Genomic DNA, 13883 nt, shown 5'->3' with positions numbered 1-13883 from the left:
CTCGATCGGCAACGCCGAGAGCACTAGGCTCACGGTAACACTAGCTAGTGACTGGCACCTTGCACCATACCGTCGCTGCCCCGGATAGTTTGCCGTGCAAGAGCATCAGCGAAAGTTTTCTAAACCAAGCTTGGACTCATATATATCTCCGAGTATGGTGTTAACCATCCAACAAAGGCCCTGTTTGTTTCCGCTTCTCCCAGACACGCTTGGATTATAATCTAAGCGAAGATTTTCTCGCTTCTCGCTTTTCACTTCTCGTAGTTCAAATCTCTGAAGCGGCTTACCACATAAGCGAGAATCGGTGGAAATAAGCAAAGCGTTTGGCGGGATTCTCGCTTATTTCCACCGATAAGCCGCTTATAAGCGGAAACAAACAGGGCCAAAGACTGCAGGCATGCAGATTAAGTATATATACATGTATAAACGATAAGTGTGTGTGTGTGTATTATGTTTTAGTAATCATGAAAATTGATCTCTTACCGACTCACATGCCAATGACTCTAAAAATATATTTAAAATTATATTAATATTTATAATAATGATTTATGTAAGTTGTTACTTTACACAAATTTATATGTTTTAAAAACCATTATCTATGCTTATAGTACAATTTAAGCATTCAGTTTTTTTATAAGTACTACTACTATATCATTAGTCGATAAGAAAAATAGCATCTTAAACAAGGGATGATGTTAATGTAAACCAAAGTGAACCTCTCTGGTCTTTGAGATTTGCTCGGACTATAAACATTAATTGTTAGGCCTAAATATGAATATCCTCTTGATGCTAGCACCATTGTCTCCTCATAGATCTCACTTCAAGCTCTACCACTGATCTCGAACGTCATGGTGTAGTAAGTTCTCATTTGTACCATCGTGGTAGTTAAGAGTATAATCTATGACTAAATTCTTATCTTTAATTGAATATAAAAGCAGAATTTTGAATAAAATGTGCAATGAGAACAGGAGCTTAAACTTATCCTTAGGATAAAAATATAGTAACTAAGAAGATAAAAAAATCATGAGAAAATAGGCTGCAATAAGAGCCAACATAACTTAAGCAAATGTTTCAACTAAGTGCATATAAAAATGCATGGAGGCGTCATGCATAGGTAGGAAAAAACTATGGATATAGATTGATGAAAAAAAACATATAGAGTAATTAATAAGTTCACACACGACTAGATTGATCGAGGTTATTATATGAGGCCTCTTATTATATTGTATATGTATGGTATTGTGTTACATAATAAACAAATAAAGAGAATACACAAATATATTAGTTAAGATATTAAACATGATTTTTTATAGTTATATGTTTCCTCAAATTCTAGCTCACGCTGAGTACACTTTGTTGGACTAGTTGTGTTCTAATAAACAGATAACAATCGCAAGTATGACCATATGGCATCGTCTCAAGGCCTACGCTACACCTCCCGTGAACAGAGTCGTACGGGGCACGACACAATGTTCTACACTTCCTGTTGCCATTTCCTATCGAGGCAAAAATAGATCAAAGGACAGTGAGGCCAGCAAAGAAAGCAAAAGGCGTGAGGCCAGCAAAGAAAGCAAAAGGCGAGACGAAAGGTGCACAGTAGCGCTCACTTTGCTCACGTTGGATTGCTTGCCTTGCATTCTTCGCTCCTCACCACTTGGGAGGCAACATGCAGCCCCACAATTGCAACTTTCAATTGTGGTTCTTGGCCTTGAGCGTACAAACAATAATTCTGATGCTACTACTGTTATAACAAGTATAGGCCCTGTTCGGCTTACCCCATATTCGGTTTGTTCGGCTTCTTTTTTTAGCCAGAACAGTGTTTTTCTCTCACAACAATTTAGCTGGAACAGTGTTTTTCAGTCAGTTTCAACCAAGTTTTAGACCAGCGAACGGGGCCATAATGCCCAATGCCATAGTGTCAGAGGTAGTGGTGTGCAGGGCAACAAATTAAAACACGATCAGAGGACGAAGGGGAACATAACCAACCAATGTATATGGAGCTAGATTATTAGTGGGGATGATTAAGGTAGCATTTGGTTAGAGAGCCATATAAGATGGAATAATTTATCTTTATTTTTAGAACAGGATTAGCCCATCGAGGAATCAGACCAAATAGATTCACTTGCACCTAATTTATTTTGAAAAAGTATACAAATATTGTTCATTACTACAGTGCATGGAGCAACCAGACCTAAAGTCCTACAAAACATGCATGGCCATATTTTTGCTGGAGCTGAGTCAAAGTGCCACAATAGCTGAGGATGGCAATGGGTAAATCCCCATCGGGTATGGCCATCCCAGACCTATTCCCGCCATAAAAATTTGGTACCGCCAGAATACCCATACCCGTCATGGGTGGGGAATTTTTCTCAGACCCATACCCGGCTGGGTAAATCATACCCGGCGGGTCACCCGTACCCGCCAATAATTTATTCACGCACTTGAAAATCAACAATTCAACAGCAACCACTACTAACCAGAGCACATAAAATTAGACAAATAATAGCATATAATAATATCTTCTGCAACCAACAGTCACATTACACCATCACACAAAGTCATTCTGTCATAAACCATTATATTCATAGCCAAAAGGGGTAGTTTTTTTCCGACGGCGGCGGCGTATTTTTTTGGCGAGTGGTGATTGCGGTGCCAGGCTGCCAGCGCCGAGACGAGGTAACGACGCGCTTTACTCATGCACCTATTTTTTTCGGCGGCGGGAGGCCAGGCGTCGAGCCTCCCTCGAGCGGTCGAGGGCTCCAGCGGCCAAGTCGCCAGGCAGGACCGGCGTGTGAACCTAGGTTTTTACATGGGCTATGTGCTTATTTAGTTTTGGGTCTGATATTTTTCACCCATGGGTAAACGGGTACGGGGATTGCTGGAACATACCCATACCCGCGTACCCGATGGGTGAAGGGCTTGGTCCATTTACGTATCCGTGGGTAGTGTGTTTAGTCTATATTTAGACTCTAATGGAGTAAATACCCATCAGGTATCGGGTCGCAGGTCCCTATTGCCATCTTTAACAATAGCAAACAGTGAGACCAGCGACGTCTTTGTTGTGTCCCAGTAGCAGTAGAGTTCTTGTGTTAACATCGCCATCACCGATATTCTTTCCACCAGGTTCCTCTTTCCTTTGTAATGCCCATTTATTCCCCCCTTTTTTTTGCAACTAAACTCTTCTTTTCTAGAAATCACTATATAATTCAAGTCAAATTCATATGCTCCGTTGGACCCGACCAATGTTCGTGTAAATCACAGGCACCACCGGACAGGACACGAAAGCCTCACCCAGAGGGCTTGAAGATTCTCACGGTTGTCCAGGGCATGGGAGATACCATACCACGGCCACCACCGGAGGCCAAGAATTCTCTCCCAAGATTCCGTCTTCCCTCCGAACAAATCAGCCTTTTTTTGCCCTGCAGAACCGAGCAAAAAGCCGCATCAAATCAGGGAGCCCCCTTTCCCTCTCCCTGGAGGCACTTTGGTTCTCACCGTCACCCACGCACGCACGCACACGGCCACCGAAACTGTCCGATTCCCCCGTCTCCGCGCGCCGGCCCTGAGCCACCGGAAAAAAACACGGCTTTCCGAGTGGATCTGCGAGCAAGGCGTGAGGGATTCGCAAGTTGGGGCCGAGAAGCATCCGGCAACAGAAGACGACTTCGACCGTGTGCGACTGTGCGTGCACCAGCTGTCCGCCTGTTTCTTTTGGTGGTGTGGGGGCTTGTGGCCCTGTGGGCACGGTGCCGGTGCCAGGGGAGAGGAGGCGCTGCTTTAGGCCTAAAGATAGAGCGTGTAAAGTTTCGGGACGTCATGTCTTATGTTACACGAGGGTATCGTTATACTTGGCCATGCAGCCCGAGGCACGACGGCACGGCACAAAGCCTGCTTTTTTAGCCCGACACGAGCACGGCACGGGCCGGTGACATGCGGGCCCGGGCTGGCCCGGCCCGAGGCAGCAGGCCGTGCCTGGGCCGCTGCTCAGGCCATGGGCTGGCACGGCACGGTCCGACAGCGGCCCGGCCACCCCCTCCCCCTCCTCACTCCTCCACTGACTCCGCCCCTCCCGGCCTCCCCGCGGCCCAGCTCCCCGCCTCCCCCCTCCTCATATATAAACTCACCGGTCACCGCTCCCCCTGTCAAACCCTAATCCCCATGCCCAGTCTCTCACCGTGCCGCGCCGCTCTCAGTCTCTCACCACGCCTCTCTCTCACTCTCTCACCACTCCTGCCACCCCCCCGCGCGGCCGCGCCCACCAGAGGGCAGAGGAGGATCCTCACCTCCGCTCAGGCGCTCACCTCGACAGATCCGGCGTCTTGCGTCAACCTCCGCGTGGGCAGGGGCTCCCTACCTCCACGCGGTTGCGCCCTGGAAGCGCCGCCGCCGGCGTGCCCCTATGGCCCTACCTCCTCTTGCCACGCGCGGCCGTCGGCGTCAGGTGCGGGTGCGGCCGGATCCGCCATGGCCCTCTTCCTTGTCTTCACCCCCACGCCTCTGGAAGCCGGTGACCCCGTGGGGCAGATCTGCGGGAACAGCAGCAGCCACTACACCGCGAGCGGCGCCTACCACGCCAACATCCAGCGGCTCGCCGCCACGCTCCCTACGAACGCCTCCTCGTCTAGGAAGCTCTTCGCAACGGCCACCATTGGCGAGGTCCCCGACACCGTCTACGCACTCGCGCTCTGCCGTGGCGACGCCGACTCCTCCTGCCTCGTCCGCTACTCCGACCAGAACTTCCTCTCCATCCCCTTCTCTTCTCGCCGGATCCGGCGTCGAGCGCCGCCACCGCCTCCCACCTCTCTCAGCCAGCGCCGCCCCTTCGCCACCCGTGCCTGGCCTGGAGGCGACGGCGACACCTCCGTTCCCCTCGCGTCGGGCTGCTAAGACGCTCGGGCTTTTCAGGCCGGCCCGGCCTGAAAAATGGCCCGACAGGCCGTGCCTGGGCCGTTGGCCAGGCCCGGTGCCCGGTTCGGCACGGCCCGGGAGGCACGACGTGCCGTGCCGGCCCGACCACCATCGGGCCGTGCACGGCACGGGCCCGTGCCGTGCTGGGCCGGGCCGGCCCGATGGACATCTATAGGTATCGTATAAGGTATTTGGATACTAATTAAAAAATAAATTATAGAATCCGTCAGTAAGTCATGAGACGAATTTATTAAGCCTAATTAACCCGTCATTAGCACACGGATGTACTATAGCACTTTATTGTCAAATTATGGACTAATTAGCCTTAAAAGATTTATCTCGTAAATTAGTCGCAAACTGTGTAATTAGTTATTTTTTAGTCTATATTTAATATTCCATGTATGTGTCAAACATTTGATGTGACATGGTGTAAAGTTTTGGTGTGGAAACTAAGGCTTAGGCCCTGTTCGGCTTACCCCATATTCGGTTTGTTCGGCTTTTTTTTCAGCCGATACAGTATTTTTTTCTCATAACAATTCAGTCGGAACAGTATTTTCAGTCAGTTTCAGTCAAATTTTAGACCAGCAAACAGGGCCTTAGACGGGAAAGAAGAGGACAACGGCTGGAGGCATGGGATGCCTTGTGCCTCTGTCATTGGTGGACCTCCTCCAAATCATTCCCTGCTACTGTTGCCTATGTGTCAGCCATCCTCTGTTCGTTTGAGCTTGTTTGGCTGATAAATTATAGCTGAAAGTACTGTTGGCTGATTTGGTGTAAAAGAAAAATATTATTTGTTGGCTGAAAAAAGTATGGCATAAGCCAAACAAGCTTAAGTGAACAGGGTGGCTGCCTCCTCCACCAGCGTCAAGGAAGGTACTCGCGAGTTACAACCTCCATTCCAGCTAAACTAATCAGGCCCTCCGGTGATCTGTTCCCATTGGCCAAGAGGAAAGCTGATTAGTAGTAGTAGCATATTAGTGCTACGGACGGAGTACTAGCCCTGATCTTGGGCATTTGCAGTCATAAACAAACTGTGATCTGACCATTTTCTAAGTCACAAACTAAGCTGTCATTTCGCCAGCAAAGTACAGCTCTTGAGACCGCTAAGACCAGGTTTTTTCAGCCAATGATAAGCTTTGCCTAGCTTAGACAGAGGGACTGACTTGACCAATCTATAAAATCTCGAGAGTCCTTCCCTCCCACAGCCACAAAAACCACATCCATTCTCATCATGGTTCCGTTTTATCGCATCAAAAGCGACAGGAAACAGCTGATGAAAACTACACAATCCTTTCATCACCATCGTGATTAATAACAAACAAACAAAAGGGCGGGTCAATGAGAGGGTGACCGATGCTAGCTAATACACCCCATCTTAATAAAGATAAATAAGAACCCTTACAAGACACTTACAGCCTGTTCGTTTCGGCTGGATTGACTCATAAGTTATGAGCTGAAGTACTGTTGGTTGATTTGGTATGAGAGAAAAATACTGTTGGCTGACTGATAAGCCAGGCTAGATACAGCGTGCCCAACAGGCTGTTAAACAGCATGATGATGATGCTACTTGCTATCCCAAATACATGACGTTAACCGATCAATACATCATTACAAAGAAAAGGCTAGCGTAATCACAAATTACAGTAGGAAATTATTTTTCACTGCAAGCGTCGGCTTATATGTACACATCATAGGCGAAATGCAGAGACCCCATTGTCCAGTATCTTCTACTGTATTTTTTTTCTTCCTTTTTCCCCTCTTCCTCCCGTCTCTGGAACACACGGCATCAGGGAGCTCAGCTCAGTTGCAGCAGAACGCGAGCGCTCGGCTGCGGACTGTGCTGAGCTCGGAGCTCTCTGCATGAACCGTCCATCCATCTGTAGCAAGAATGCGTGCTGTACCCAAATGTTATTTGCCTGTTTGATTGAAACCAACAACAGACACGCGCAACAGACTCGTGCGTGGCCAAAGACGAGAGGAATTTTCCTCTTTCTGCCATTGCAATTGCTGCGCGAAAACCAGTCAGCCAAGAGGCTGCAGCTGGCCGCAGTGCATCTGCATCTGCATCAGAACAGAGTCGTCCAGGAAGCCTGCACCGTGATGGGAATTGACGCCGGGCTCGAGTTTCACGTTGCCGTAGGAGTGCGGCATGAAGTGGTGGTGGTGGTGCGGCGGCGGCTTGCTGTCGACGAGGACGCCAAACTGCTCGGAGATGACCGGGCCGCCGCCGCCGGCGGTGGACGAGGGTGTGAAGGTGGAGGTGAGCACGGAGGGCGGCGAGGCAGAGGGGTTGTTGCCGCGGCCGCCGGTGTCGTCGTCGGGGAGGTTGACGGTGGTGATGTCGTGGATGCTGGAGCGGCGCTTGTCCTTGCCGCCGGAGTTGAGGCGGATAAAGTACTTCTGCGCGTGGCTGGCCACCTGCGTCGGCGTCCGGCTCGTCACGAAGTTGCGCGAGATGTTCCTCCAGTCCCCGCGCCCGTACTTCTTCAGACCCATCAAGAACAGCCTGCGGTACGGTAGGCAACCAAAGGAGACTGATTAGCCATGGAAATTTCACCAATCAGGCACGCAAGTTCCATTTGTTGTGTGACTGTGTGAGTGAGAGGATCAATTGGGGTTGGGGCTGCTGCTTACTTGTGCTCCTCCTCCGTCCAGGGGATGCCCTTCTTGCGCTCGTGGTCCGGCCCGCGCTCGCGCTTGCCGCCGCCAACCACGTAGCAGGAGCGCTTAAAGCCCAGCGCGCCGGCGTCGCCGCCGCCGCTGCCGTCCCAGTCGAACGTGAACCCGGCGGATTGCGACGCGCCGCCGCCGCCGTAGCGGGGGAAGGGCACGAAGCCGGCCTCGATGAAGCCGACATCGCTCTCCAGGTCGTCGTAGTGGGCGGCGACGTCGGCCACGGTCCTCCCAGGCAGCATCTGGGCCACCCGCTCCCACCGGTCCGGCGCCTCCGAGTCGACCCGCGCCAGCGCGCGCTCGAACATCTTGTTCTCCTCCACCGTCCACGCCCCGGGCACGGGCACGGGCCCGGCCCCGGCCCGCCGGTCCGGCGGCAGGAACCGCCCGCCGCCGGCCGGCTGCCCCGCGAAGTAGGGCGGCGGCAGCACCTCCATCCACAGCTCCGTCATCAACGTACGCACGTCCTCCACTCCGCCGCTAACGAACCGACCCAAGATCTCGCCTTTCCTTTCCCTGTCGGAGTCGGAGGACACGGAACGGAAGGCGGCGAGCCCTTGGTCAGTCAGCCCGGAGCGGCGAGCAGGGGGAGGTGGGAATGGGCGGCGAGAGGGGGGTATTTATGGTGAAGGCAGTGGAGGTGGAGGGAGAGGCAGATGCCAAAGTGGCCAGAGGTGATTCGGCCTCCACCGCGGGAGCGCTTGAAACTTTAAAGAAAGCGCGAGCGACTGAGCGAGCGCCTCCGATTGGCCCGTGGTGGAGTTTGTGGCCTCCCCAACCAAAAACAAAAGAAAGAGAGGCCTCTTCTCAGTTCACTCCCTCGCCATATCTTGCTGCCGGCTGCCGCCACTCGATTCGAGCTCACTGTGTTTGTCCCGCTCAGCGGCCGCGCACGGAGCAGGCAGCGGGAAGCTCGGCGTTGCCCCGTGCGCGACTGCAAGGAGCGTGTTCGTCCCCATCCGCGTCCAGGCTGGAGAAGTTATACTTTCTGTGTGGTCGCAGGGGCGACGTCGTGATGGACCCTTTTGCCCCTTTTCTTTATTGGCCGTTCGTTGCTTTGCTTGCCGCTTCTCCCAATGCTGGACTCGGCTGCTGCCGCTTTAATTAATTTATGCACATTTATGGATTCCTGTAGGCCTATACCATACTGTGCATTTCTTGACTGCCTAGTTTCAGTAGTTTGCATTGCTCCTCTCTCTCTTTTTTTTTTTGACGGAAAACCTTCTCGCCGCTCGCCGGCATGGTCCAAAATAGCAGCGGCCAAGGCTGGGGGTACATGGAAAACCGCTTGCCACGAAACTAGAAAGGAGGGGCACATGGCGGCGGTCTACCATGGGCAATGAGGGAAACCAGAACCATATGTCCATGTCTACCACGGATTTTTATAAGAGGGAGACGAGTCGGGTGGCACACAGTAAGATGACCCTAGAGGCTCTCATCGAGCGTACAGTAGCTTTGGACCTGTTCGCTGTGATTTAACTGGGATGAAAATGGTACGGATATTTTCCGACCTATTCGAAACCGAATCCGTTTAGAGGGCTTGAGATCTGTCCGTATCCGAGTCCGGATATTCAACATCCGATACCGTATTCGTATCCGAATACTCAAATCGCATATTTATGATGTCGATATCCAATCGTATCCTATCCGACATAGTTGACACTATCCGTATTCGAATCCGAATCCGGATAAAAATATGAAAACAAATATAATATCGGTGATATCCGTCCGTTTTCATCCCAGGATTTAAGCCCCAACCGCAGCGAACAGGCCAAATTTATTTAAGAATAACATTGAAGTTCAGTAGATCTATTTATGCTCTTCCATGTGTTACCTTTCTCCTATCAGTCAATGTTCAGTCCTCCATTTCTCAAATAGAAATGACCACCCCAAGTCGAATCTAAGCGGCATAGCAACCAATCTCAGTGTTTAGGGTGCATAAAACGAATTTTATTTTAATTTTAACACTTTTTTAAAACTAATTTTAAATCTAACACGGTCGGTTTTCTTAAACTAACATTTTTTGCCGCGTCTATTGCCCTGGTGCGGTCAAATGCCTATGTCGCGTCATGCATGGTGGCGCGGCAGAGAGCTGACGTGGCGGCGACCGGAATCGCTGATCGCTGACGGGGCAGGGCCTGCCGCGCCACAGATCTTGACGCGGCACAGCCGCGCCCTGATCCGTGGCGCGACAGAGCCAAATAAATATCACGAGCGAGCCCCCCGCCCGCCCGCAACCCTGCCCGCCCGCCCACCGCCCGCGCACGCGCCTGCCGCGCCCGGCCACTCCCGTCGGGCAGCGCTCGCGCCGGCCGCGCCACGAACGCCGGCGCGTCAAGGCCGCCCGCTCCTAAGGTACCTCCCTCTCGATTTCATGTTATATTTGATTATTATTGTTTTAAGATACTACACAATTGAGGATCGCAGCTTTATAGTTGCATTTCTATCTATTCTATGGAGCTGAAAAGATAGACAGGGAGGAGGAGGCCAGAAGTCGAAAGCATCTGATGAACTTCCACGATGAAAGGGAAAACACATGAAACATACATCTGAAACGCGTGAAACATCCGGTTGCAAAAGGCTCGTCAACACGGAGCTCGACGCCGACGCAGAGTTCGATGCCATGGAGTGACGGGGTGGTCGTCGGTGCGAAGTTCATTAGCGGCACAGGCCTCGGTAATGCCGCAATAGGTGGATGGGCGCGTGGCCGCGGCGAGTGGCGCAGTTCCAAGCACGAGGCACGGTGGAGGCGGTAAACCGTCTAGGTACCGCCACGCCATGCGCCGTGGCGCGGCAGGCCGTGCCCCGTCAGCGGTCAATGATTCCGGTCGCCGCCACATCAGTCCTCTGCCACGCCACCATGCATGGCGCGTCACAGGCATTTGGCCGCGCCAGGGCAATAGGTGCGGCCAAAAGTGTTAGTTAAAAAAAAACGACCGTGTTAGATTTAAAATTAGTTTTAAAAAAATGTTAAAATTAAAAAAAATTCCATAAAACTTAGTTCCCCTAAGCTACTTTGGTTCTGAAGAATGCGATGCTCATGGACCTAATTAAAAGGAAAACTTAGTTACCTGCCATCAAGCTCAAGCTTCTACGGCAATGGAGATCAAAGGAAATGACAAAACGAAAGATTTGGAGGGAAGAGTGCCTAAAGCAGCTGGTAAAGTCTCCAAGGGTGGAGCTACCGTCCGGGGTTCGAACCTCGCACTAGTAGAGAACAGACCTTTGATCCAAGGGCCAAACCAGGCTCTAGTCCTGGGAAATATTGCGCCCGAGACTAGAGAGACTTTTAGTCCCGGTTGGTGGCTCCAACCGGGACTAAAGGTCCTTGCCCAACGGCTCCTGCGCCAGGCCGTTGTGGCAGAGGACCTTTAGTCCCGGTTGGAGCCACCAACCGGGACTAAAGGTCAACCTTTACTCCCGGTTGGTGGCTCCAACCAGGAGTAATGCTCTTGTCCCGGCTAGTGGCGTGGCTCGGGACTGGAAAGTGACCTTTAGTCCCGGTTGGATCCACCAACCGGGACTAAAGGCCCCCCCTATAAATCCTGTTGGCCGTCTTCTTCCTCCCCGAACCCGCCCGAGAGCTTTAGTTCAAATTTAAGCAGTGTTCTTGCTCTTTCTCCATCCATTCTTCGATTCCTCCGTCGATTTCTTCGATTCCTCCATCGATTCTTCGGTTCTAAAGGTTACCAACTTCGTACTCTCATGTTTCACCATTGTCTTATCTCATTTTGTTCACTATATATATATGGTTCTTTATTGTGGTTTTTTTTATTTGTAAGCAATTTGAGCTCAAAATCACTTCAAGCTTGCATATTTACATGAAGGAAGGTTAAAGTAGCTATTAAAAATTAGTATTCACCGTTCATTTGTAGCATGCATAGCACACTTCATTGTTTAGAGATATAGAGAATTTTAGAGTTTTTTTAATTTTATTTGTTTATAAAATGAGAAATTTATAGTGTATTAAAAAATGAGTATAGAGAGTAGTTGGCAACTGCTTCCGGGTCCTCGGCCTCTCATGGGTTTTCAAAGCGACTTAGGCCGGGCCTCCCACTCATTGCATGCTGCAAGTGTTGTGATGAGACGAAGATTGTGATGGAGTACCGAGTGAAGAAGGAGGGTCCCAACAAGGGTCGCATTTTCTACAAGTGTCCGGATCGCAATGTGAGTTATTTTATCGTATTTAATGACTATGGTTAGTTTATACCTATTTTCATGATGGTTGTGATTAAAGTTCTAATTTTCTATTTTAATTTCAGTGGGATGGCACTGGATGTTCAGGCTTCTACTGGGAGGAAGAGTATGTTGAACTCATGCAAAAATATCTTGCACAACAAGCAGATATGGCGGCTAATGAGGCAGTGATCCAGCTGAAGAAGCCCAAAGATATTGAACAAACGGGGGATCTGTCTATTTTAGTTGGGATTAGTCGCGAAATCCTTGTGCTACTGAAGTGCATTTTAGCTTTAGTGTTTTTAGTGGTAGTTGGGATTGTCTACATTGTAGCGAGGCTTTCTTAAATTTATAGCTTTTGTGGTGATATGCATATTGTATAATTGACTAATTATGTTCTAGGTTTTAATACGGTATTTATGTCATGTAATGCAGATGAGTCGGCATTGGATGTACAATGCTGATCGTCGCTCCCAAGAGTTCATGGATGGCGTGCATTCTTTGTTACGTGCGGCCGAGGCAAACAAACGCAATGGTTTCATGTGCTGTCCATGTGCCGTATGTAAGAATACGATGGAATATGCTAACTCAAAGACTCTTCATTCACACTTGTTCAAGTCGGGTTTTATGCCAAACTATATTTGTTGGACGAAGCATGGAGAAACCGGAGTTGTAATGGAAGAAGGTGAAGAAAAACAATGGGGCGATGATGACATTTTTGCTAAATATGGTGCCTTCAATGATACTGCAATGGGGGAAGCTGAAGAAGAGGTGGGGGCAAAGGAGAAGCCCACTGAAGAAGAGGTGGGGGCAGAGGAGAAGCCCACTGAAGAAGAGGTAGGGGCAGAGGAGGAGCCCGCTGACGATCTTGGTCAGGCCATTCGTGACGCACAAAGAGAATGCGAAAGTGAAAAGGAGAAGATCAAGTTCGACCGCATGCTAGAGGATCACAAGAAATTGCTATACCCAACTTGTGATGCGGGGCAGAAAAAGTTAGGTACCACATTGGAATTACTGCAATGGAAGGAAAAGAATGGTGTATCTGATAAAGGATTCGTGGAGTTACTAAAAATCCAAAAGAAGATGCTTCCGAAGGATAACGAATTGCCCAGCACTACGTACGAAGCAAAACAGGTAGTCTGCCCTTTAGGATTAGAAATCCAAAAGATACATGCATGTCCTAATGACTGCATCCTCTACCATGGCACGGAGTACGAGAAGTTGGATGCATGCCCTGTATGTCACGCGTCGCGGTATAAGATCAGGCGAGATGACCCTAGTGATGTTGAGGGTGAACGTCCCAAGAAGAAAATCCCTACCAAGGTTATGTGGTATGCTCCTATAATACCACGCTTGAAATGTCTTTTTAGAAATAGAGACCATGCAAAGTTGTTATGATGGCACAAAGAAGACCGTAAGGTAGACAATATGTTGAGACACCCTGCTGATGGGTCCTAGTGGAGAGCAATCGATAGAGAATTCTCCGAGTTTGCAAGTGATGCAAGAAACTTAAGGTTTGCTTTAAGTACAGATGGTATGAATCCTTTTGGGGAGCAGAGCAGTAGTCACAGCACTTGGCCTGTTACTCTATGTATCTACAACCTTCTTCCCTGGTTATGCATGAAGCGTAAGTTTATTATGATGCCGGTGCTCATCCAAGGCCCAAAGCAACCTGGCAACGACATCGATGTGTACCTAAGGCCACTAGTTGAAGAACTTCTACTTTTTTGGAACAAGCCAGGTGTATGCATGTGGGATGAGCACAAGCAGGAGCACTTTGACCTGTGAGCATTGTTGTTCGTAACAATCAATGATTGGCCAGCTCTAAGTAATCTTTTAGGACAATCAAACAAGGGATATAATGCATGCACGCACTGTTTCGATGATATGAAAGGTATATTCTTGAAAAAGTGTCGCAAGGTCGTGTAACTTGGGCATCGACGATTTCTTCCTGCAAATCACCCCGTAAGAAAGAAAGGCAAGCATTTTAAAGGTAAGGCAAACCACCAGACCAAGCCTCGCAACCGAACTGGTGAGGACGTCCTCGATATGGTCAATGATGTGAAAGTAATATTTGGAAAGGGACCTGGCAGCCAATCTGTTTTGAAGTACACCAACGGTCACGC

General features: G+C 49.6%; 1 protein-coding gene across 1 annotated transcript; it reads right to left on the bottom strand.

Annotated features, from left to right (window-relative positions):
- Positions 1-6804: 6804 nt before the first annotated feature.
- LOC136517416 (transcription factor DIVARICATA-like) lies at positions 6805-8171 on the bottom strand. The gene is made up of 2 exons (XM_066510972.1): positions 7543-8171; positions 6805-7414 (listed from the first exon to the last, which is right to left on the bottom strand). The coding sequence occupies exons 1-2, from the start codon at positions 8031-8033 to the stop codon at positions 6931-6933; spliced, it is 975 nt and encodes a 324-aa protein (XP_066367069.1). The 5' UTR covers positions 8034-8171; the 3' UTR covers positions 6805-6930.
- Positions 8172-13883: the final 5712 nt, after the last annotated feature.

This window comes from Miscanthus floridulus, chromosome 17 (genome assembly GCF_019320115.1).
Source record: "Miscanthus floridulus cultivar M001 chromosome 17, ASM1932011v1, whole genome shotgun sequence".
In the NCBI taxonomy this organism is placed as follows: Eukaryota; Viridiplantae; Streptophyta; class Magnoliopsida; order Poales; family Poaceae; genus Miscanthus; species Miscanthus floridulus.
This window is presented reverse-complemented; position numbering and strand designations above follow the sequence as displayed.